Source organism: Aphis gossypii, chromosome 2, assembly GCF_020184175.1.
Source record: "Aphis gossypii isolate Hap1 chromosome 2, ASM2018417v2, whole genome shotgun sequence".
Classification (NCBI taxonomy): domain Eukaryota; kingdom Metazoa; phylum Arthropoda; class Insecta; order Hemiptera; family Aphididae; genus Aphis; species Aphis gossypii.
The window spans coordinates 22,381,344-22,409,287 of NC_065531.1; the positions used below are offsets into that span (position 1 = coordinate 22,381,344).

Here is a 27,944-nt window from a genome sequence, read left to right on the forward strand (position 1 = left end):
TTGAACTAAAAACGCTTATAAAAAAAATTGTGACTAACGATTTTTAATTTTTTTTAGCTACATTAAAAACAACTCATAAGGAACCTTGTATTAAATTTTCAAAACTTTTTGGTCATCCAAAAATTTTTATCGACACTTTAAAAAAATTTCTCAAAAAAATAGAAAATTTCAGTGGTCTATAAATAACTCAAAAAAAGTCAAAATTTTTTGAAAATTTAACTATATACGGATACCACTGACATTAACATTTGGTGAAAATTTCAAGTATTTTCAGTAATTAGTTTTTGAATTACAACCATAAAAAAAAATCGATTTGGTCGAAAACTGGTTTTGCGTAAAAATTGCCGTTTTTTCCTTCATTTTTTTTTTGTTTTTCTCGATTTTTTTGAAAACTGTTGGAAAATGTTAACTTTTTACCTCTATAATGCACCAAGGATATTCCCTTTTACATCGGAAACCACCCCCATTGTTTGAAATTGGAGCATTATTTCGACTAGTTATGCTGTACACAGACACAAAAAAAAAAAAAAAAAACACACATCATTGTAAAATCAATACATTCATCACTTCGTTCAGAATCTAAAATCCACAGCTAGAATAATTGAAAAAAAAAATAAATTGGTTTATTTGAAATCAGAATGATGTGATACGAATTTATGTATTAAAATTAGATTTATACCTCGTGAATAAAAAAATAAGCATAGGTATGCTAAATAGGAATCCTACTACTAAATAACAACCAATCAGTCATATTATTCATACTCAGTCTAAACTCAGATAATGAATAATAAGGATCAATTTCATTTATAAATTATAAATAAGACAATATGCACAACTGATGCTTAGTCTTTTTTTGTTTTTAGTTATAGACTTACTAGTAAATTATACACAGGTTATTATAACATTTGTTGCATACATTTTTTATTTTCTATTGAGTCTAGTTTACTATAGTACTACCTATACCAAAATATTGACCCCAATAATTGTTATGTATTCAACATTACTTGAAAGAATATCAAATTTGAAGTGGTCAAAGGAGTACTAAGCAATAATTGTGTTTAAAAAAAAAAAATCACATCGCAATATTTTTTTTTTTGTATATAGGCAGTCCGTGAATTTATATAAACAAATAACAAATAAATCAAAAATTGTTTATACTTTTTTTTTCTCTCACGTGGATTATAAAATTAACAAGTAGATAAATCAAAAGTCATGACAATTATATTTTATCAATCAATAATTGTTTATTAAAAAAAGTGTGCATAAAAAATGTACTCCATGTATTTGCTATAAATTAAATTATTTCAAGTATGTGGCGTGAGATAGTATAACATGAATACTAATAAATATGCCGTTTAAAAAAAAAAAAATTGATCATTAGTATTATCGTATTATTTACTTTTTAAAGGGGAAACTTAAATTAATTATACATGACAAATTTATAACACAGTATTACCTATATTGTATTTCTTTTACTTATGTTTGAATACAAATTACAATATTTAACATTAATTTTTGTTCTATAAGTATACTATATTTAATAAAAACTAATAACAAGCAGCCAAAATAAAATTCAAGAGATATACTGATATGTAAACAATGAATAGCTCCAGTGGGATTGACAATTTATTTTTTTTAAATATCTATTCACCAATATGATTTTACAGTATAATTATTAAACTTGTCATAATTATATTACACATAATAAAAAATATTTTAAACAACAATTGTTATACTTATATTCTACTATACATTATAAAAAAATTAAATACTTTTTAGTTTCTAAGTTACACAACTGAATACCAAATAATTCACGTATTTTGTTTTATACTTATACAAAACAATAATTAAGTTAATTTTCAGTAACCAATTAAAATAATTACTTGATTAAAACACAATTTTAAAAATTTAAAAAAAAAAAAAAACAAGAAAACATGATAATTTAAAATTCTAAGCGTACAAATAAATGTATTTATAAAAATATATAAATTTATAAATTAAATAAAAATGGATTTCTTTTAATATAACATATTATAATTGTAATACAATAATAAAATTAAGGCATTAAATAGCCAATAGATAACACTTTGGATTCACATATAATAATATTAATAATAATAAATATTTAAGTCAATAAAAGAAGAAAGGAACTAAAATATGCAAATACACAACCTAAAAAACATGAGATTTATATTGCATCAATAAATATAAAAAAAAATTACAAACAGTGTATATTATTTGTATATTTTATATATTATGACTATTTGATTGTCATTTAATTTATAATTGGGTATTATTATAATAATTTGTTGAATACCATTCATGATGTAACTAAGTGTTGTAGTTGCAATATTATTACACAAAAGCCATCTGTTTCTTAGGTGCTCTAGTTAATCTCTTTTGTAGATGTCGCTCAAAGAATTTTTTTATTTCTGACACAATGAAAACACTTGATGTTAATCCCAATAATAGTAAAATATCTATGTTTGGAAAAAAAAAATTAAAATTTTTAACTCCATAATAATAATTATAATAAATTATGGATTTTACCATATAGAGTAAGTGCTTCTGTTTGAAATACACTTTGTAATGGTGGGAAATATATCACTAACATTTGGCCAACAACAGAGAGTGTAACAGCAACAAGAAACATTTTGTTAGAAAACAATCCAATAGTAAATACCGATTTTGTCTGTTAACAAAATTAATGCGATTAAATGACAATATAGATAATAAAAACCATTTTTAATAATATTTAAAAAATGTAAAACCATCAAACCTGTGAACGACAGCTAAGAGCATTAAACATATCAAAGAAAACGAAACAGGTAAATGTCATTGTAGTGTCTCTCTTAGAAACATCATTGTCACTCATCTGAAATTATATTGTAAAATAATTAAAATAAATTAGTTATTAAGTTCTGGAAGTTTAATGTTTATAATTAATATGTAAAATATTGGTTTTATTTCAATTAATTATTCTGGTACCTATTTAATATATGGAACATTTAAACTAAATACAAAAGCTATATTTATGAACAGGATATTTACTTGATTCAATTTTTATTAATTAATTATTAGTAAAAATAACTAATTTTAATGAAATTATTTAGTTCAGTAATTCATTCACAAAACCATAGCAAATTAATTAAGTTCTAAAAATAAAAACTCACTTCTCGTTTAAACACCCAAAGAGTTCCGACAATTATAATTGATGCTGAAAAAAGAACATTTAATACAAGTGTTTTTGTTATCATTGGTGTTTTAACATTCCGAGGACCTTGTTTTACAACATCTTTATCAACTGGTTCAACTGCAAGACTGAAAAAATATTAATAGTAAAATTGTTAAAAAAAACATAATATAAGCTCCAAACAACTTAATTCGTGAAATAGCTACCTTTGGGCAGGTGGTCCATCCATAATAATATTAATCCATAATATTTGCATGGCATTTAATGGATTTGGTATTCTAAAAATTGTTGCCAAAGCAATTAAAGATAATGCAGCAATACTAGTACTAAGTTGAAATTTCACAAAATTTCGAATGTTGAAAAATATTCCTTTTCCTTCTTCAATAGCTGCCACAATTGTTTGGAAATCATCATCAACTAGTATCATATCAGACGCTTCTTTACAAACGTCTGTTCCATTTTTACCCATAGCTATTCCAATATCGGCTTTTTTTAATGCAACACTATCATTCACTCCATCACCTGTCATTCCAACAACATTACCATTTGCTTGCAACGCCTAAAATTATATACAAAATAAAAAATAAATGTGGTTTTAAAGCTAATTTTAAAAGTACAATATTTTTTTAATAATTTGTGACTATGTATTTTTTAATTTTTGGATGAATAGCTTAAGAGGAAACTAATGTTTAAAAAAAAATTTCAAGTTTATGTAAATAGCTTAAAACAACCCAAAATCCAAAATATTAAAATATTTTGTCTAAAAAATGTTAAGTAGCTATTGTTATTCCTTTATAAGTAATAACATTAATTAGTATATTTTAAATAAAATCAATAATAATATTAAAGGATAAAATGTAATCTAATATTAAAGGTAATTGGTAATAAAGTATTAGGTACCTTAATTATTGTTAATTTGTGGCGAGGTGTAACACGATAAAAAACAGATACATTGTTTACCATTGCTTTTAGTTGATGATCAGACATATTATCGATTTGTTGACCAGACATGGTCTGGCCATGAATCATGTCTAAACCAATCATGCTACCTATAAAAATATTATAAAATAAAGATTAAAATGCTGCTTTAATATTTATTTGTTTATAATGCTATATATAACATACCAATAGCAACTGCAGTTTCTTGAGCATCTCCAGTTACTAATTTTACTTTAACTCCACAATTATATAGCTGTTCAATGGATTCTCTTACAAATGGTTTTGGAGGATCACAAATTCCAACTAATCCCAAATAGACCAAATCTTGTAAAGAATCACCTTTAGCTAATGCAATGACTATAAAAATTTATTTAAGTTAAATAGAAATATAACAATTTGAAAGATATAATATAACCATAATACAGTCTCAAAACAAACCTCGAAGCCCTTTTCTGCCAATTTCATATGCTTCAGTAAATATCTCTTGTTCTTTTTTATTACTCAATAATAGTTTTTCATTACCATTAGAATATTTTGTACATTGTTTCAAAACTTTTTCTAATGCACCTTTGACAAAATAAATTTCTTCTTTAACCTATAAATTTTAATTTTAATAAAATTATAAAAATACATATATTAATGAAATATATTGTATTTCAAAAACTTACATCATCATATTTGTTAACACATTTCACAGCCATAAGTTTTTGTTCTGAACTAAATGGATATTCTTGAAGTTTTAAATACTTATCACTAATACCATACATTCTATTCTATATTCAAAAATGAAAAAAATTATAATTAATAAATAACAAAAGATTTAACTTCTTAAACACCTTCATAGCAACTGCTAAAAGAGCCCCTTCAGTAGGCTGTCCCTGTAATGTATCTCCATTGATAGTTGCATTGTTACAAATAACTCCAACCTGTAAAAATATATAAATATATATATTTAAAATTTAATCAAAAAACAGTGTAAAAATATAGAGAATCTAAATTATAAAAACAAATACAATACATACTTCTAACAAATTATATATAGCTTGCTTAGCTTGGTCTGAAGAGAATGATTTAAGTAAATGAACTTCACCTTGATCATTGTAACCAGTTCCAGAAACCTAGATCATAAAATTAATATTTTAATTATTTTAATGATATTATAGTACATAATTTAAAACATAGATATACATTCCGGCCCACGAGAGATCAGTACTGCTATTCAACCAAAACTCGTCCGATTTTGAGCATCTCCTATTCATCCGCTTACCAACAGCAGCAGCACATAGTGGGGAAAATAGTGTCCCACACCGTCTTCTGCATGCACATGACGATACTGATCTCTCGTGGGCCAGAGTATAGTCATTATTATAATTCATATTTAAATACTGTTAATTAACGTTACTACAAAAAAGTCATATTTGCTATGTCTAATCATCAAGGTTTTACTGTATTAAAGTGTAATAAGTGTTTATTAACAGTTTAAATTAAAAAATGTTTAACATTAAATAAAAATAAAAAATATTTTTAACTTACATCAGCATAATATCCATCTGAAGTAATAATTGTAGTTACTGTCATTTCATTATTGGTTATAGTACCAGTTTTATCAGAACATATTATATTAACACATCCTATTAAAATAAAATAAATATATATAGCAATAAAAAACTTGGAATTATACATTAAGTTAAAAAATTACCTAAGGTTTCAACTGTTGGTAATTTTTTTACAATTGCTTTTCTATTAGCCATACGCATTACACCAAGTGCCAAAGTTACAGTTACAACTATAGGCAAGCCTTCTGGTATTGCAGCTACAGCCAAACTAAGGAAATAAAAATAAAAATGATAAAAAATGTATTTATTTGCTGGGGTTTTTTTTTTTTACCTAACACCAATTGTAAACATATCTAAAATAGGTCGGCCTTGAATCCATCCAAGCATCATTATTAAACCAATAATAAAGAAAGAATACACTGATAGCTGAGTACCCAAAATATCCATGCTATTCTGCAAAGGGGTTTTTGGTGCTTCTTCACTTTGCATTAATTTGAAAAGTTCACCAAATTCTGATTTTTCTCCTGTATTTACCACAACTCCTTTGCCATTTCCACATCGTACTAATGTACCCATAAATGCTATATTTTTCATTGATGTGTGACTCACAGGATTCAAAACTAATTCTGTAGTTTTCATACATGGTTCTGTTTCACCAGTAAAACTACTTTCATCTATAGCTAAATCAATAGCCTAAAGAATAAAAACCCAATAACGATTTTATAAAAATAACTATGATCTACATTTATTATTTATAATTTTTATATAGTTAACTTTAGTTTTACCTCAAACAGTCTAATATCAGCAGGGACTCTATCACCAGTGCTCAAATAAACAATATCACCGGGTACCAATGATCTTGCAAACATAGATTCTAATTGTTCCTCTCGGAGACTAAAAAATAAAATAAATGTCATGTTATTAGTAAATTTTATTCTAGAAACATATGATGATAATCATGTAATATTATCAGCTAAAACATAGATAAATCAAATTGGTGTTTAAAAATGAAAAAAATTAACTTTTTTTCAATAAAACTAACATTGTAAGGAGGAATAAGTATCAGTCCTCAAATAGTATATAACAAACTTAACATTTTTTTTTGAGAAGTATTCGATTTTAACGGAAAATGTATTAGAAAAATTTTAAATAATTACTAAAACTAATAAGTAATAATACATAAGAAAAAAAATAACCTTATTAAAAATAATAATTGTTAAGTATGAAATATTTTTTAAACATGCATTGCAGGGTTTCAAAAACCTGCCATACCAATAGCATAGCATATAAAACCATATATAGCAGCGGTTCCCAAACTTTTTCGTCTTACAGCGCCCTTTTGGAACTGAATTTTTTTCATCATGCCCCTGATACAACCGATGACCTTTTTTTTAGATAAAATTAAGAATAGAACATTTTAAAGATAATAAACATTTTTGGATCACATAACGATTAGGTAGCATCGACCCAGTAAAGACGACGTGGCACACCAGAACGCCAAGGCGCACACTTTGGGAACTGCTGATATATAGGAAAGTTGTTGAGCCAATGTCTCAAAATTTTTTTTATGTAATAATCAATCAAAGAATTTGGATAAAAATTAACAATAAATAAAATTAGGACTTTTTTTTTTTTTTGATATTTAAATTAAATTTGTAATTTTAAAATTAAATATTTTAACAACTATTTTTCAAGTATAAATGGGAGATAAACACTATTTGACTTATATGACTTCTTCTCCATAGAATATTATGAAATCAAATATATTTTTTTTCAAAAATGATGACAAATGAAAACTTAATTCATTTTTGTTTGAATACTAACCATCGACATGTAGGTGGTACTAGTTTTGTCAATGCTTCTAATGACTTTTCAGACCTATATTCTTGTATAAAAGCCACAGTAACAACAATGATAATAGCCTGTAACAAATATTATAGGAATTTAAATAATAGCACAATATTACCATTTTTATTTTAAAGTTTTTTTACTATTTTAAGTTAAAAATACTTTTTAAATAGAATTTACAATTTTAAAATTATTCACTAAGTCTTAATAACTTATATGTTAAAAAACAATGAGTAAAATCTTTACTAAAAAAACATCAGCAATTTAAAAATTTTACCTGTCATGTAAAAATATTATTTTCATAACCAAAAAAATAACTTAAGCAAATTTTTTTTTTTTTTAATACATAATTTTTATTTATAATGAGTAACTTTTTTAAATAATACATACTGTAGTAATACTGAAGGCATCATCAAATTGTTTCATACATACACTCACAACAGCTGAAGCTAGCAAAAGGAGTATTAATGGATTTCTGAACTGAAAAAAAAATAAATATACTATTAATATTTCATAGATGTTTTTTCATTCTCTGCAAAGGTGCAATAAAGATTGTTAAAAAAAAGCATAAATTAATTTTTCGTATTATAAGCAAAATTATATCAATAAAATAATTCATAAATATAAATTCATTATAATGCATTTTAAATTGCCAGTAAATATCTAGTAACTTAAGTTGCAATATAAATAAACTATAAAAAAAATAGATGGATATAGATGTAAATAATTGTCATTGGATTTCCATGAAAATCAAAATATACAAATACAATATTATTGAATACTCAAATAATACACTATTTTTAAAGCAAAGTTGTAATTTATGAATTAAATATTGTTTTAGTAAATTAAACATTTATGTTTAATATTTGTACTTGAAAAACAAATTACAAATATATTTCTTCAACATATTCATATATATATTAAAAATATTTGATGAAGTTGCATGCTATACAGAAAACAATAGTAGGTACCTAATAGGTACTCAATATTCGACTAATTATTTTAATATTTTTTATACTTGCATAAATAATCCGAATCCCAAACGTTAATAATACAATATATGTATTACCTGTTCAATATATTTTTTCCATAATGGATCTCCTTTATGAACAGAAAATTCATTGTATCCTGTCATCTGTCTTCTAAATTCACATTCTTTCCAAGATAATCCGCTCCTAAAACCAACTCTTAATCTGGACACTACATCTTCAGCACTTATTGCACTTGCTTCTTTTGTAGTAAGCCACATCTTTTCATGCTCTGCTATCATCTAAATTAAAATAAATGATTTTTTTATGTACTTAAGTAACTGGTGTTTTTAAAAATTAATGTCATGGCACATACAAAATTTGAGCCTGATGGACTATTATGTGACTCATGAATTAAAAGAGAATGTAAAGATTCATCACTAAATTTCTTAACAATTTTGTACTTAGAGTTCATTATATTAGTATTAAAATTTTGTTGTACACAAACCACTACTTATAACTGTGAGAAAAACAACATATTAGAAAATTAAAAAAAAAAAATGATAAGAAAGTAATTGAACTAAATCATGTTTTATGAGGTGAATTTCACACGTTTAAAGACATTTTAAAAATAATTAGCTACACACTAACGAATTTCACGGTTTACTTTATATACATACAAAATAACATTTTTGATTTGCCCACATAGATTATAGAACGCCTTATCATCATTATCAACACGTTAACATAATATTTGTCCGATATCACAAAAATTGCAGAACTGCCAACTCTTAACTGAACGAATAATTATTGTCTATGTCATAGTACGTCAAAACTCGGAATTCGGATGTCAGCACTCAACAATCGGCGCCATCGTCAGTAATCAGTATAAAAAAAAGCCCGTCTTTTAAATGAGTAATACATCGATTAATATTTTAAATTATTCAATGTGGAATGCCACATCGATTACCGATAGGTATTTGATACACCCGCGATGACAATATTAATAATATATTACACACGTCACACAAAATAACAGCCAATTGGCACTAAAATAAATAATAATAATTAATATTAAACAGAAAATAAAAAATGTATTACATACCTACCAGCTAGGTGGCAATAGCCAATAGGTACTATAAACTGCTATACATTCATACGGATTAAAATGCCAAAACTAATAATAATCATTATTAGTATTATTACTATACAGATCACGCGACTACCACATATTTTAATGTAACAATAATTGAAGATGCGATTATGTCAAATAACCTCCCACCCGAGCGTCCCGAGCTCTACAGAAGATGTTTGAAAATGTTTATTGCATATTTTATATCTTTAATAATTAATATAGCGTCGAAGTTATAGTTTAATGAACAATAATAATAATATTCTACATTATAGATGATTCATAGCGCAATAACTGCAATACCGCCTATTTTTGTATAGGTATAGTGCCTTTAATTTACAGTATATATTTTCACATCAATTATTTTATAGATTTTTAGCATTAATCACTTGCAACAATTATAGGTAGGTATCACTCTTAGACTTGAGTTCAGTATCAACAAAGTTGGTTGATAGGTACATTAGATATTAATTATTATTTTTCTATATTCCTACTATAGATAAGTATGTATCGATTGAATATGAATGACTTTTAGAATTGTTATTTTATTACCTATTGTACATTTTTTTTTATCAATCATTGACATTGTATAAATATAAATAATATTTATTTTACCTATTGGATATTATAAATATATAATAATTAACACATGCTTTAGACTTTAGAGCTTATATACCTACCTACCTAATAATTAATTAATTAATTACACGTTAAAAAGACCATGCACATTACATAAAATAATATATGTGTAATACTCATGAAGTAATGACGTATCCATGACCCAATCCATATAGGTATAGTACATTACTAGGTATATGTATAATATATAGATACCAAGGTATGCGTAACCATACGGCTTATACGAAGTAAAAAATCTCAATTTTGATATATTTTTCAAATTATTACAACTTACTTATATAGCGTGATTTAGGTACTGTCTAATGAGTAATAAGTAATAACGTTAGATGCTCAATAGACGGTAGTATACTTGCTAACTGACAACTATATCTTGATCAAATTTTCTACTTTAAATTTTAAAATGTAAAATAATAGAAATGATAAATACGTTACTTACACATTTTAAAACCATTAAATTCATTGATCCTCTCAAAATCAAATAAAAAACAGCTCTAATTTTTTATCACCAACAAATATATTTAACCGATATTATCGGTGTATTCCAAATTCTGAAAACTTAAACAGGATAAGTTTTCAAAGTTATACGCTTTTTTTTTTAAGACTTGCTTTACAATCCACTTCATCTTTGGTTTCAGTCCTTAAGGATTATGGTCACTCAATTCTTCTAAAACATACATGTATCACATGTATACATGTATGTGATAATGGCTGTAATCTTCTGACTCCATCGCGTTCATTCAACATGGTGCTCAATCACAGTTCATACTGTATCTTCCTTAACTACGGTGTGGACGCAAATTACTTTTATCACTTGATGAGCTGATTGAACTACTGTATTTTTCTTTCCCTCTTAAAAAACTTAATTTCCTTTTTCGTCGTCAATTTTTCTTAATATACATACATATATATCCCCTTTCTCCCCAAATAACGTAATCATAATAAAAGCTGTTCTCCACTATAAATTCTCCATATAGTATGTTTCACAAATTAAAATTATAATATAAGCTTTACGTGTTATACTATCATTTGTTTAATTCGTTTTTTTTTAATTTAGGTAAATGAAAATGATTTGAATAATTTGTATATTAATTTATACAAATATTTATATGTTAATATTTCATTAATTATAAAAAATAAAACTATTGATATGTCATATATCATTATATAATATAATATATACCTACTCTATTATAATATTATATAGTGTAAAATATATAGTATCAAGTACATATAGTGGGTACATAAGGTTCATTGTATATACATACGAGTATATAGTACCTATTCACTGACTACTAAGGCGTATATAAAATTTGATTCAATTTTTTACCTTATTAATTTTTAGATTATTGTAATTCAGACAGTCATCGCCAAATAAGATTAACAAAAGTCTCAAAATTCATCGTTTAAAATAAAAAAATACTTTTTTACTTACAATTAATAACTATATCTAGTTATCAAGCAAGTTTTCGAAAAATTATAACAATATATTTTGAACTTTTAAAGTGGTATTTTTAAAATATGTAAGAATATGTGTAATATACTAATGTACCTATACTATACAAACGAAATTTAATCCATCGATAACTGTAGCAACTACCATATCATAAATCAACCAATTGGCTGAGTCTATGCTTAAGAGCTTGCTGTACGTTTAGCATATGAACCATCTACTTAACCCGATACACATATATCTATAATATAGTTATCCTGTTATCAACAAATCAATGGATGATTAGGAAAATTTTAAAAACGTTCATGTTATTTTAAAGAAATTAAAAATGATTTCAATAATGGATGCTTGAACCTGAATCACCCACCGGTGCCTCTATATACCCTTATATTTTTACAAAATTAGCCCTCATTAAAAAGTTATACTTTAATACATATATTTATTTATGTATATAGTTCCTATTATTTAAGGTACTTTACTTTACATAAAGTTCCACTTGTAAATAGTTCCCAAAAATATAATATGACTACCTACTTGTATAATATAATATTATATTATAATAAATAAAATGGTTTATAGTTTTGTTGTGGTGTGCATCATGGTTTTTATTATAGTAATGACATTTTAAAATATACTTATTAATTATTATATAGTAAAATCTTATCATAATTGTTGAAGTTCAAACGTTAATGCGACCAAATTATTATAAATGCTATAACAATAATAAATGGCTGTATATGAACGATAAGAGCATAAGAACCGATCATATATCATTAATTTGTATTTTGTACATCTGCAATAGTGCAATTTAATCCATTGTAATGACCTCTGTCCAATAATGTAATTATTTTTGTCGTTTATAAGTAAAAACTGATTAATATTGTACCTGTTATTACATTATCCAAATTTCATAAAATTAATATTATTTTTATGTAAGTTTTAATTTTATAAAATAAATTAACTATACTTTATTCATCAATATCCATTTCTCATTACTTACAGTGATTTGCTTTTTAACTTGTATTTATTATACACTTAATTGTACTACTCAAGAAAATAAGTTGTTATAATTCATTAACTTGTTGTCTAATTTAAAATAAGTAATTTCAACTTACTATTTTTTAAGTAATAATTTTAATTAAATCACAATTATTTTATAAACAACACAACTAAACAAAACAAAAATGTATGAACTAGTTTATTAATATTATTAAAATTAATTAATTATATGATTCTCTAGACTTTAGTTAAAAATCAATTATTTTTATTAATTAATAAATTATTTTGATTATGTAAAACAGAACAAAAACATACTATAGATAACTAATAAGTAGTTATAATATTATATTTAACCATACGACCTATATTGTCTGTTTATTATTATGTAAAATACTGACAATACTGCAGACTGTAGAGTGGATTATTTCACACTATTTATCGCTACGATGTAATTTTTTCTATATTTGATCATACAACATTACGATTAGTTTATTACCTACTTTTTTTATAAACTTATTAATTAAAAATTTTTCTAGGATATTCAAACTTAAGTGATTTAAAGGATTAATATTTTAAAAAATATGATTAATTTATAAATTTTCAATAAAATATCATTAAAATATTCTATTATATATATTTAATATATTTAAAAAATATATATGTTTAATGATTGATTGACCGCGCCTGACGATTTGTATGTATAAATGTACAATAGATAGTTCTACATTCGTCGAATAAAGCAATTTAGTATAATTATATGTTAAATTTAAATTTAGGTACACATAATTAAATGAATGTAGAGCCATCTATAAATATTTAATTACAAAAATTGTTTAGAAAGAAAAATTCTATGTATCTTTACAGTCTTTTGCACATTATAATACTTGTAAAGTAACTGCAATTCTGCAATGCATTAGCATTATTTTACGTTTTTTTATTGGTCATTGAATTTAAAACAAACCTTAACTGTAGTAACCAAATAAACTATACAGTAAACAATCTCCATACTACCTATTGTTTTATTGTTTTTATTTTATTTCACAGCTATAGTGTATTATTTAATAATTTTAACCAAGTTTGTCATTATATTGTAAACTAATTATAGCTCTCTGATCAGAATTGACAGAAAAATCAATAACATTAAATATTCAAACTAAAACATATTCAATTAACTTTGATTTCATATTTTCATAATGATAACTGCTTATTCCTTTTATATATTAATATTATGTATGTATAGTTTCATTTATTTAATTATAGTTTTTAGTGTCAGTAGGTACTTGATAGTCAGTGAAAAATTTAGTCATGGACGATTAATAAAAAAAGTCATATACGCTTCGTTTTATTTAAATAACCTGAATGGGTGTGTTTGAGGTGTGATATAATTTTAAATTTGAAAATGATGTTAAATCATTGCATATAAATATACAGCATAGTTTATTTTTAACGATGGCTATTAGTTATTATTATTAAATTCATACTTCTTCATGAGTATTTTGAATTACAATTTTTAAATATTTAAAAATAATTGCATTGTTTGCTTGGCTTGGAATTTAAAAATTATTAATGATTTTGGACATCGTGATAACCGTTTAACAAATATATTACATATGGATTTATAATTAAATGAAAATGAGGTATTCAAAATGTACAAATAAAATTACATAATATACTGTATAAGTCTATACGTATGCTATACTTACATAAATTTAAACAAAATACTAACCTTAACGTTTTCCATTTTTTGCTCTTTCTTACTCATATTCTTGATATCTTTGACACCGTTATTCACCTAAAATATATACATTTATACATTTATATGATAATTAATATAAATAATAATAAAAAAAATGATGTATTTTGAGATTAAGTCTATAATAAACTATTTGATATTATTCTCATCATTAAATATATTTGTATACTTGACAATAGTGAAAAATAATTATCATAGACAAGTTGACATACTGACATACTAGCAGGATGTGACGATAACTTTTTAAGGTAATGATTTTATCTCACCGACAAAATATCAATTAAAGTAAAAAGTATACATACATTGTAAGTTAAAAATAAAATTGATGTATATATGTATACCCAATATTAAAAAAAGAAATAATTGATACTGATAATTACAACGTTGAATGAGATGAGTTTAGTATTCAAATCTTGTATTAGATTACTAAGGGACTCATCGAGAATTCGAGACTGAAGTCTAATTGAGTATCGTGTAGAGTTCATATAAATATAAATATAAGCGATATAAGACATAAACAAAAAATGTAAAAAATCTGTGAGTACAATTGAGGAGGAATTCAATTCTAAGTAGGTATATAATATGTTAAGCGTTAAGCCAATTAGTAGTTATGTATAGTCGAATAGCTGGTTATAGTGTTGTATAGTCTCTAAAAATGGAAATCAGTTAATAGTTACTTAGTGCGTGAAATACACAAAAAATAACAAGAAAAATATGATTTAATACTCTAAAAATTATAAAACTTAAAAAAATGTACTTAAAAATTGTTTTTAACCTAATGTAAATTATAAGTGATTAAACAAAAATTCGTTTGTGCAACTATTAACATACAGCTTTTTCTAGTATATCGTACATGAGTAAAAACATATTACATCATACAACCATATGTTTAATTTTTAAGTTCTTTGATTTATGAGGCGAAGTTTATGCTTAGAAAACAATGTTTTAGGATATAAAAAAATTTAATTTGCATTTAAACACACGCACTAATTATGACCAAACCGAAGCACGATATCATAGTGTCATTATACTGGTGTATATAAAAAACATAGTTTAATAAAATTATAAAACTGGTCTAGTATAGACTATCATAAAGTTTAAAAATCATCCTAACCTAAAGCTAAGGAAGGAAAAAACTTTAAATTTGTACATTATAAATTCTTTGAAATATACCATTAGTAATTAGTAGATATTTTATTGTTTTTTAATATTGAGTATTTTATGATTTTAAAATAACATAATATGTAAGATTTGCCAATTTCTATTGCTACTTATAGTTAAGGGGTAGGGTTCATGATTAATGAAACTATAAATGGGTAATAAATTATCTTTAAATTAATTAAGAATTATTTAAAATGATAAAATACGCTTTGATTTTTGTAATATTTAAAATAAAAACTTAGTTACAATTTATCTGATACTAAAATTATATTATGACTTATGAATGTTATGACAATTTATAGAAAAAAATATAAATTAAATAGTTTACATTTGAAGATAGCAAGATTAAATTGTTGTATCCTTATACGTGATGGTTTTTTTTTTTATTTTAGACTTCGTCGTTTGAGCATTTTTAGTTGGGGAATTTAAATCGGTATTTTAATGTTCACTTGTTTCGCTTCTACAATTTAACAAAGGGATCCAACTACTCCAATACTCTATAATTTATATAACATCTATTTCATTGAGTAGATACCTGGTACACGATATGAACTACACATCTCATATAGTATCGTCGGTACCATATGAGATAACTATAAACTATTACACATTATTTAATATTAATTCATTAGATTTATCAAAAACTCAATATTGTGGAAAAAATAAGGTACCTATGCACGAGTCGCCTCTTAGACATGCAAACCAAAACAAAAACGGTTCATCCATAGATACACCCGATACAAAGTGATTTTCCAAAAGAAATAAAACTAATATTGTGACATAGATTAAAGTGGGAATATCAGATTATGAAAGATGCGCGGAGCAGGCTGTACTGGTGTAGAATGGCAGGTCTAAGCAATGGGTAGAGAAAAATACGAAGGAGCATAAGTTTGTTAGTTTAGTCTTAAAAACCGAAAAAATACTTAATGAATGTTAATTAATCATTATAAATAACACAACAATTTACATATTTTTAAAGTTTTTTATCGTTGTTCTATTTATAAAAAAAAAGTATTTAACTAATTAAACGATGTTATACAGTTCACATACTATAATATAATATATATATATATATATATAATATATTAAGTTACATTAAAATAACATTTTAAAAAAATTTGGTTAATTTACCTGCATTTGTGGAGTAACTCTAATGATGACTTCATCTTTTTTATTTATTTCATTTTCAATAACCTAAAATAATAAAATAAATTTAAATTCAAATATTGTGATCTACTATAGATGAATAATACTAATTAATTAGTAATTAACAATTATAACAAGTTAAATACCATAGATTGGGGTGACTTTGATAATGTGACTATGTGAGGCGAGATTAAATTTATTAGAATTATTTGTTTAATCTTTTTGTGTTGCTACAGTATTTGTATAATAATAATTACAATTGCTTGTGTTGATTAACAGTTATAATGTGATAATATGAATCGTTGATACAATCACATACACTATACATCTATTTTTTAATAACTGCTTATGTGCGTTTTGGCTAACGCAATTTAACTCACAAAGATATTTCCGCAAAGTAAGTAAAACATTATAATTTGCTAGTTATTAATGTGGTTCAAATTATACGCATATACAGAACATATCGGAACTGTTGATTAAATTTAAAAAAAATATATCTTTTTTAGTAAGATACCGTGATAGTAAATACTGAACACATATTATATATATAAATGATTATACAACAAAGTTTTTTACCGTAAAAAAATATCATAGTCGTTGCATTTGCTGTAAAAATAATGCTTATGCTCTTTTTTTGATAATCAAGGTGTGAATAAACAATTTATTATCCATACCAAAAAAGACAGAGATCATCTCAGCTACCTATTGTGATCTTAAATCCCTAACTAAAAACTGAAAAAGGCACTCCACATTCAGCAATTATATTACAAAGGAACTTTTACAGAAATTCAGGTGAGAAATCTAGGAAATCTGGGAATACCCTGTTCCCTGATCCCACATTCTTATTTAAGAAATTGTAATTTTCATAGGTCGGCTCCATGAAAAATGAGTTAGCTAAAGAGCCATTCAGATAAAGAAGTGAAAAATGCCAAAAGCGTCTAATGTTCTCAAATCGAATGGGTGTTTTTTCACTTATGGGCTACAGCCTTAAAAACTACATAATATTGTTAATGTTTAAGTACATGTAATTTTAAACAATGGATTACAATTTGAAGTAAGGACTCCATTTTAAGTATTTTATTTTTAAGTATAAAATAATTAAAAATAATAATATAAAAAATAATACTAAAAAGTAAAAATGTATCATCATAGTGCTCAAACCAATGAAAAAATTAAGAATCATTAATGGGTTAATTCTCTCCTCAAACTGTGTCCACATTTTATTTATATCTATACATTTTAGATTCTGAACGGAGTGAAGAATGTATTGATTTTACAATGATGTATGTTTTTTTTTTGTTTTTTTTTTTTTTTTTTGTTTTTTTTTTTTTTTTGTGTCTGTGTACAGCATAACTAGTCGAAATAATGCTCCAATTTCAAACAATGGGGGTGGTTTCCGATGTAAAAGTGAATATCCTTGGTGCATTATAGAGGTAAAAAGTTAACATTTTCCAACAGTTTTCAAAAAAATCGAGAAAAACAAAAAAAAATGACGGAAAAACGGCAATTTTTACGCAAAACCAGTTTTCGACCAAATCGATTTTTTTTTATGGTTGTAATTCAAAAACTAATCACTGAAAATACTTGAAATTTTCACCAAATGTTAATGTCAGTGGTATCTGTATATAGTTAAATTTTCAAAAAATTTTGACTTTTTTTGAGTTATTTATAGACCACTGAAATTTTCGATTTTTTTGAGAAATTTTTTTTAAAGTGTCGATAAAAAATTTTTGGATGACCAAAAAGTTTTGAAAATTTAATACAAGGTTCCTTATGAGTTGTTTTTATTGTAGCTAAAAAAAATTAAAAATCGTTAGTCACAATTTTTTTTTATAAGAGTTTATAGTTCAAATTTTTACGAAATCTGTCGAAAACGCGAAAATTTGCAAGTAATTTTGAAGTTGAAAAATCATAAAATTTTTTTCTTTTATAACTAAGTTTTGAAAATTTGGTACAAGGTTCTCCATACATTTTTCTTCAAATATCTGTAAAAAAAACTCTACCGGATTCAGACAAAAAATTTTTATGAGTGTTTGAAATTTAAATTTTTACAAAACCGCGTTAAATAACGGTTTAGCCTCAAACGATTTTTGATGTTTGTTATAATTCAAAAAGTATAAGTCGTAGATACTTGAAAATTTTACCAGTTATTTAGATTGGAATTTTATTTACTTGATTTAATTTTCAAAATATTTTGAGTTTTTTTGAGCTATTTATAGACAACTGAAATTTTCAATTTTTCTGAAAAATTTTTTTTGAAGGGTCGATAAAATTTTTTTGGCCCTATCAAAATACTTGAAAATTTTATACAAAGTTCCTCATATATTATTCTTATAGTGATTAAAAAATTATAAGAATACATAGGCACATTTTTTTTTATTAGCATTTGAAGTTCAAATTTTGACGAAAATTCGTCAAAATTATGAATATTTGCAAATTATTTGAAGTTGAAAAATCATAAAATTTTTGTGTTTATAACTAAGGATTAAAAATACAACACTAAGTTTTCCATAAGTTTACCTTCAAGTATCTATAGAGAAAACTCGAAGCATCATTATAGGAAAAATTTTAAGTGCGTTTGAATTTTAAATTTTAACGAAATAGCGTAACGATAACGATTTATCCTCAAACGATTTTAAATATTTGTTATTATTCAAAAAGTATAAGTCGTAGATACTTGAAAATTTTACCAGTTATTAAGATTCGCGTTTTCTTTACGTGATTTAATTTTCAAAATATTTTGACTTTTTTTGAGCTACTTATAGACAACTGAAATTTTCAATTTTTCTGAAAATTGTTTTTTTATGTGTCGATAAAATCTTTTTGGCCCTATCAAAATACTTGAAAATTTAATACAAAAATCCTCATAAGTTATTATTATAGTGATTAAAAAATTATAAGAATACATAGGCACAATTTTTTTTTATTAGCATTTGAAGTTCAAATTTTGACGAAAATTCGTCAAAATCATGAATATTTGCAAATTATTTTGTAGTTCAAAATTCATAAAATTGTTTGTATAGGTAGCTAAGAGTAGAAAATTTAATACAAGATTTTCCATAAGTTTTGCTTCAAAAAGCTATAGAGAAAATTTTAAGAGTCATTATAGGAAAAATGTTTTGAGCGTTTGAGTTTTAAATTTTTATGAAATCGGAATATTTGTTTCAAAATAGAATATATGACAATATTTAATTATAATATATTATAGACTGACAAATCATCTCCGTTCAGAATCGTTTTTCGTATACAATGATACTTATCATTGCATTCAAATTTAATCTACCCTAGTCCGAGGTCTACCCCACCCCCTAATGTACAGCAGAGCGGTACCCACTTGCCGACTTTTTTATTTTATTTTTTAAAATTAAAGTATCTTTCCCGTATCCATTAATCAGTAATATTTATTTTGCCCTAAAGAGAGTTATGCGCTACGGTTTTATTTATCTGTGAAAATAGTGTTCGATATACCTAGTTCGAACAATGTACATGAGTTGTTTATTAGACTCTATAAATACCTACAGTATATAAAATATAAATACACGAGATTATTATACTATATTATATAACTTTAAAATGACCGCTGTTGTACATTAAAATAGAATGAAAACTTAGTTGTTCGATTTTCGCTCCATGTTCGATGTTCAAAATAAATTAACATATAATAGGTAAGTCGAACAACGATGAAAATTGTACACTGAATAGTATGTGTTCATACTTCAAGTATGTATTACACCGTACACAATGTTTGCATTGATTACGGCTTACAGATAAATAAAAACATAGTGTAAGACTAATTTTAGATAGGTATAAATTGTATATCTTGGGAAAAATCAATTGTAAGGCTAACAATGAGTACCTAGTATAAAAGATAACATAGTATCATACATGATTTTAAACATAAATACTTCTTAATATTTTATGGACACACATTAGACCTTGAAAAGTAAAAAACTAACAATCCTTTAAAAAAAAAAAAATTAATCGATGATTAATATATTTTAAAATTTAAAAAGTGTATGTATACATGTTCATAAATAAATAACTGTCTAGTGATAAGTGATAGTATTATAGTACCAAAATAATATTTATAAAGATAACATAATGGAAATCCTAATTATCAATAATTTAAAATATTAAAAATTAAAATATCAATTAAGTAGTAAATATAATAGTATATTCATATAAATATTAAATGATAAATATTCTTTTATATAAAGAATTATATAATTACGTTCACATTAAAGTTTTCCAATTTATTGAGAATTTAAAAGATCAAAATTAATATCAAGATTAATGTGTTATTATATATTTATAAATATTATATTTTAAAAAGGTGATAATCATAAATGGTTATTGTGTGTATTTAATATTTATGTATGCATATTAGATTCTTAATAAATTTCCAGGAATCGTTAGTCACTGACTTTAAATGATATATTATATGATAATAAATAACACACATATTTTTATCGTTTATATAAACATAAGGGAATTTTAATTGATTATTATTATCATTATTCATTATCATTCTAGTAATTTTTGCATTACATTTTTCCAACTTAAAAATTTATTTGCTAAAACTAATTTTATTGCGTTTAATTAAAAAAAATAAATTACCAAACATATGAATCATATAATTATTATCATGCTTTATTATTTGGTAGTTTCTATCGGTTAAAGGTGAGAAATCATTGTTGAACATTTGTATGCTTTAATACTCCTAACTAATTCCATCTTTAACCCACAGCACCACAGTAATAATGTTGTGGCTATACTAACTAGTATAAGTGGCCATTTAAGGGGGGTTGCAGATTAAATAGAAGAATAAAATATAGAAACAATAATATTATTATTTATTACCAATTTATACTTAATAATTAATATGCATTAAAAATTTAAAATGTTACCCCGATAGCTACACTAATTGACTTGAGTAAAATCAACATTTTTTAATTCAACCCACGTGAACATTATATTAAAAGAGTTCATTCTTCAACGACTTAAAGACGTTCACCATGAATGTATTGTATCTGTTTTACTATAACGTAAACCATCATATACAAAAATTTGTATTTAGCAGTTCCGATTTTGTATTTTTATAGCTTAAATATTAGATGAGATTGCTTATAATCAAATTTAAACTATTTTAAAGGTAGGAATGCATTTATTATGTCTTTGTTCTATCATTGGCTTTTTACAATATTTTAATTTATAATCCAGTTCTGAGTGTGTGCAAAGTATTGGTATTTAAAAAAACTCTCATGACTTATTTAAAAATTAAAATATTGCAGTAAATAACTAACGGTTTGGGACACAGGTAAGATTCTTGCATTGAACACGTCGTTTGACAATCGGTCAAATCACTCTAATATTATCTAAATCAAGAACACAAAAACAGAACCACCAAAGATGAAAATCGTCTGTTGTCCGTTGGCAAGACGGATACAACACATATGCGGGTGTAACGTCTTACTATTACTATTAAAGCAGTGTCGAGAGAAAAAAGATTAAAAATGGTTTAAATTTTCTGACGAAACTCACTTTGAATATCCGCAAGTCGGAGGTCACCGCCTCGTCGTCGACAGTGGTCACTTCCAACGTCGCCACCGCATTAGTGACCTCTTCGCCGGTGGTCGTCGAGGCATTTGGAATACTTCCGTCGACGGTCCTCGCCGCGGTCGCATTGGTCTCGTCGGCAGTCGTCACCGCAGTAGGAACACTGTCGGGGGCGACCGTCGTCGTCTCCGAGTTGTCGGCTACGACCGTGGCGGCCGTCAACTTATCGGAGACCGAGACATCGTCGATGTAACAGGGCTCGGACGAGGCGTCGTCGCCGGGAGTCTGCCGATCGTTTTGCGCCTGTCCGTGCGACGGTTCCCGCAGCGACCGTGCAACCGGTGATGATTCCATGTCGGTCGCGTGTTAGCGTCTGTCAAACTGTTGCTGCCGTCGACGGTCGGGCGAGCCGTTGCTGTGCGCGGTGCAGCGGCGGCGCACACTGTACGCAGTGTGCAACTGTATAGCGGCGGAACGCGCACCGCGGAGACTGTCGTTTGCAGTATTGTTGTTGTTGTTGTGTTGATTTCCGAGGTGCGGTGTGGTTGTCCGCCATAAATTGCAAGCGAAAATTGATATGTTGACGGGATTAGATTATTGTTGATTGGGGAGTGGGGCGATAAAATATAAAATTATCCCCCCTACTTACCTACTGAAAAAAAAAATTCATTTAGAATTCCAACATGAACATAATCTAGTTAGTGGCATTCAGAGGTGCAATGTCAATGTCAAAATTGCAGGGGTTGCTAGAAAACCATTTTTTTTTCAATTATATATATTATAGCATCTTATGATCGCGGATTACACTATATCAGAGCAACTCCGCTCACCAATACCCTTCCTATTCAATGATCACGCCATGTTTAATAATTATCATAAACAACAAATGACTGTACTATATACATTAAATTAATACAAAATAAGAAGTATAAATATAAATGCCACAAGTTTTGATGGTGATGGTTTCAAAACCGACGGCGTACTTACAACTACTCAGGTCTTTACGGCTTTACCCACCAATTACATACATGTACTCGTTTTATAATTTTATCTATACATAATTAATATCTATTAAATTGTGATTATTCTGTTTTACATTATTTATCTATTATATTAATACGTAATAACATTAAATAATAATAATACTATTAATGCTTATTAAAAAAATAGTGTTGAGGTTTCAGCCACTTCAAATAAGAAATAATCAAATAAGGTTTTACTTTACTATAAAGTATACATATTCTATGTACACTATACATTTAGAATTCTGTCGTTCCTCTGTTAGTGGCGAATGGTACCTAATTAGTAATTGATGTTAGATGAATATAAGTTATTATATAGTTATAAATATATATACAAAAATTAATAGTATATTCGAACATGACGTATTTTACTGTTTTATATAAGTTTTAAGTTTAATAATTAATAATCCAAGTATCTAACAGTACCACACCTACATGTGTTTACTTTTTCACACCGTTTACAATTACAATGATAAATATATATAGGTATACATTAATATACTCGTATTATACATAGGTGATAGAATTACTTAAGTAATTTTAAATGCTCACCTACAAATAGATAGTAGTAGTGTAGTACAATGCAGCAATACGTACAAAAATGTTTACATTATATTGACTTATAATTAGCTACACAGTCGAAAAAATGTACCATTTCTAAGGTTATGGTTAATGTGGGTCAGTATTCCACCCTGGCCACCCCTAAATTCAAGCATATACGGCTATATCAATAGCTTATAAAATATTATTCGGTGAGAATAAGCAGCCATAAAATCTTGACAAATCTTGTCAATCGTATGAAAATTATTATTACGTATTTTATAATTATTTTAGATTCGGAGTAGAGAGATATAATAAATAATAATATATATTGATGTTGCAATAATTCAAATTTTATTTTTGGGAATGATTCAGATAGAAAATTAGATCTAAATGGTACTATAGGGAGTCAAAAGTAAGTTTTCAAAATAACCAAGCAAAATTAGCTATACACAAACAATAAGGAAAACGGAGATTTTTACGATTTTATTTTTTTGTATAAAAAAAAATTATCATAATTATCGTATTTGAAATTTTCACCAAATATTTAAATTTTAAACATATTGACATTTTCAAAATATTTTGAGCTATTTATAGATATTTTCAATTTTCAATTTTTTATAGGTTTCCGAAAAAATTAATACGTAAGTTGTTTATTTACTACCTAATTAAAAAGTGTATTGAAAAATTCAAAGTCATAATTTTTTTTTATAAACATTTTGAGTTAATATTTTACGCAACTTACACAAATTCAATCTAGGCTGACACCCCGTCTCCTTTCAGAATCATTGGTATATCATTTAATTCAAATTTAACACATCCAAGTGGCTCAATCGACACCTAACGTATAAAACAGAAACATAACCACTAACCTGCCTTTTTTAGTTTTGTGTGTGTATGAGTATTATATTATAACATTGTTGTAATCTCAACGATGATAATGAAAACATAGTATCCCCATATTGGTGGGAGGGAGGGGCGTTTGGTCGGAAACTGAGTTTTAGATTAAATGCGCTAATTTTGTGCGTGCACTGATACATAACAGCGTAATATAATACGGTTGAAAATTGTAATATAATTGTGTTTTTAAGGTCACGCCGGCGCTTAGAATATTATTGTAATATTGGAATACAATAATACTATATGCAAATGCATTGTGCAGTAGCAGTTTACATTATAATATAATATTATTATATTAGTTTATTATTATTTAATTATTACCCATCGCTGACGATCACACGATTATAGCCTATAGGTACAAACGCAGTGGAATCATTGATAACTATTATATAATAATTGGTTACCTACCTATTTGCATGATTTGTCTGTATTATTACATTTTTTTATTATCCCATTCTTAAATAATTCTATTTTATTATATAATTACTCAAAATATTTTACGCTAAACATATAGGACATATAGGTATTATACTTAGGATCAGATCAAGAATATTCTTTATCCACAGCAAAGTATAAAATTAGCGCCCTTTCATAATTTATCCCCATCATTAAACCACTGTTATTTGGTAATTTGGCATCCCCCCAACAAAGACTTAAGGGACAAGTTCCCCGGTTCACCCTCCTCTCCAACATTGGTTATGCCCTGATTATACTATTGTTATAATAGCATTTATGAGTGTAGCAAGATAAATTGGTAAATGTAGTGAAACCCAATAATATTTTAAAATGCTTGAAAACATTTTTTTATACCTACTACAATACTAACATATTTATTCTTAGGATTAGATTTAGGCATATACCTACAATAAAACAATTATAATTTCTAAAAAAAATTTCACGATAATTAAATCTTAGAACTTTTTAGTTATTATAAAATACTAGAAATTATTTATTATAGTGACTATAAGTCTATAATAAATAATTTAGACTATATAATATAATCTATTAATGTATATCATGTAAGTTATTTATAAAACATGATTAATATGAAATCCTTCTACAGAACTGCAATGCTAAATTCATGAAATGTTTATGCGTTTTATATTATATAATTTTTTTTTGTGTTAAATATTTGGAAGTACAAAATAATAAAACGGAGAGATCTTTTTGCTGCAAATAATATAATAGGCGTTGAGTGCTCTCCGTCATTGATAATAGCGTCACTGTTATGGGCGTGTTAAATTAAAATTAATGATAAATCATTATATACATGGAAAAACTATTCTGAATGGAATAACTGGTCTGTTATTTTATACTACTAAATATCTATACAAACAAGTCATCACAATTTGAAGGAATTTCATCAACATTTAAATTCAAATGTTGATAAAAAAAAAAAAAAAATTGTCACTATTATTTTGCTGATGAAAAACTTGTGAGGAATTTTATACTAAATACATTTACTGGTAAATAAAAAAATATTCCATACATAAGTCAAAAAAAAAACTATAAATGTTTAAATATAGCTCACAAAAGAAAAAAAAATTTTAATATAATGAGAAAATATTATAATTTAAAAATATTGTGAACATTTTTTGTGTATACCAAGGATTCATTTTTGAATTACAACTAAATCAATTTTGTCATAAACTATTATATTTAAACATAAATTATTGTTTTTTTTATTTAGCTTATAAAGCACTGGGGAATTTTTATGCTAAAGTATTTGACTCCCCAAAATACTTATCAAATCTGGTTGCCGAAAACTGAAAAACCCCTGCTCTTTCAAAGGCATATACCGGGGAATTTTTCTACTAAAAAATACATATATCATAGTTAAGTATCAATTATACATTAATTTCTTTACGCAGAACCTAAAATAAGTTTGAAACACTTTTTTGAAATGTATTGAGAATAAAAAATTCCTAGTACGTATTTAAATATTAGACTAATATCTAAGTCAATATAACACAATTAACTGCAACATTTGTTTTTCTTGATCATATAATGCCTGCATAAAATTACAAGAACTTTGCGTGTAAGAAAGAATTTCTGTTGATCACAGACACAATAATACAATACAATAATAATAATAATAATAATAATAATAATACAATACATAATGGCTAATGGCTAACTTGCCAACTTATATTGATACCTCAATGACTGCGATTATTGCAATTTACATTACTACGCGCGACATCGATTTTTTTTTTTTTTTTTTTTTTTTTTTAGCCGACAACTTTATAGTAATTACTAATTTGTATATAATAAAGCTATTATTTTTAAAACATAAAATATTGTAGGTAAATACAATTTGTAACTAATCAACTAGTCTATAACCTGTCTATAACTAATATCTATGTACTTACTGTCTATAACCTAATATATTAATACATAATATACATTATACAATATACATATATTTATAATTATCATTTTACCATATTATGATAATTTATATATTATTATGATATGATATAAATCTTAAGTAAAATAAAAAAATAGAAATGCATGTATTACTATATCATATTGTTATTTTAAATTTTGGCTAACGAAAACGAATATTAAAAGCTGTCTTTTATTTAAGGAGCAACATTTAGGCAATTTCTAATCTCATCATCGTCGCCTGGGATCTATATAATGTGTTAGTCGCAACTATATTATGCGTTCAAACAACCGAAAACTACTAAATCGTGCATGTTTATGGCCAATTGGACTATCCTACTATGTATAAATGAAAATAAAACAAAGTACATGATGATGCCAAGGAACAATCAAAACACAAACAACTTTTTGGTTAGCAAAATAAAATTTGAAGTAATGATCACTTCTGACTACAATCTACACAGATAGAACTAATTGAAGATAGGTTGAACGCATTAACAATTATGTCAATTGAAAATGACATAATATGTAAAAATATCTCTCATTTGATGACGTGTTAAATATTTTTGCATTAAGTAAATCTATAAAAAATATTTTAAATAATCATTTGTTTATATTTTTGTATTATTACCATATATATTTTACTTTTTAACACTTAATTAATAGTATTTTTTCAAATAAATTAACTATGTAATGTAAATTTTCTCTTTGAGAAAATATATTTTTTTTATTTTACTAATAAATAGAACTGGGA

General features: G+C 25.6%; 1 protein-coding gene and 1 long non-coding RNA gene across 3 annotated transcripts; one reads left to right on the plus strand and one right to left on the minus strand.

The window, feature by feature from the left end:
* Nucleotides 1-1,219: 1,219 nt before the first annotated feature.
* LOC114124324 (calcium-transporting ATPase type 2C member 1) lies at nt 1,220-24,761 on the minus strand. Of its 2 annotated transcripts, XM_027987543.2 has the most exons (22): nt 24,648-24,761; nt 22,326-22,992; nt 16,770-16,832; nt 14,451-14,516; nt 8,606-8,806; nt 7,927-8,016; nt 7,513-7,610; nt 6,474-6,582; nt 6,020-6,381; nt 5,832-5,956; nt 5,666-5,763; nt 5,155-5,250; nt 4,969-5,058; nt 4,801-4,905; nt 4,571-4,727; nt 4,319-4,489; nt 4,094-4,242; nt 3,400-3,752; nt 3,174-3,321; nt 2,780-2,875; nt 2,551-2,692; nt 1,220-2,480 (listed from the first exon to the last, which is right to left on the minus strand). In XM_027987543.2, exons 2-22 carry the CDS (start codon nt 22,692-22,694, stop codon nt 2,356-2,358), a joined length of 3,213 nt encoding a protein of 1,070 aa, XP_027843344.2. In that variant the 5' UTR covers nt 22,695-22,992; nt 24,648-24,761; the 3' UTR covers nt 1,220-2,355. The 2 variants fall into 2 exon arrangements, with proteins under 2 accessions (XP_027843344.2, XP_027843345.2); XM_027987544.2 differs by lacking the exons at nt 14,451-14,516; nt 16,770-16,832; nt 22,326-22,992; nt 24,648-24,761 and adding an exon at nt 8,881-9,190.
* LOC126550001 (uncharacterized) lies at nt 16,946-27,738 on the plus strand. Its single transcript, XR_007604027.1, has 4 exons — nt 16,946-17,181; nt 17,431-17,576; nt 17,654-17,838; nt 27,393-27,738. It is a non-coding gene; the product is annotated as an uncharacterized LOC126550001 (long non-coding RNA).
* The last annotated feature ends 206 nt before the right edge of the window (nt 27,739-27,944 follow it).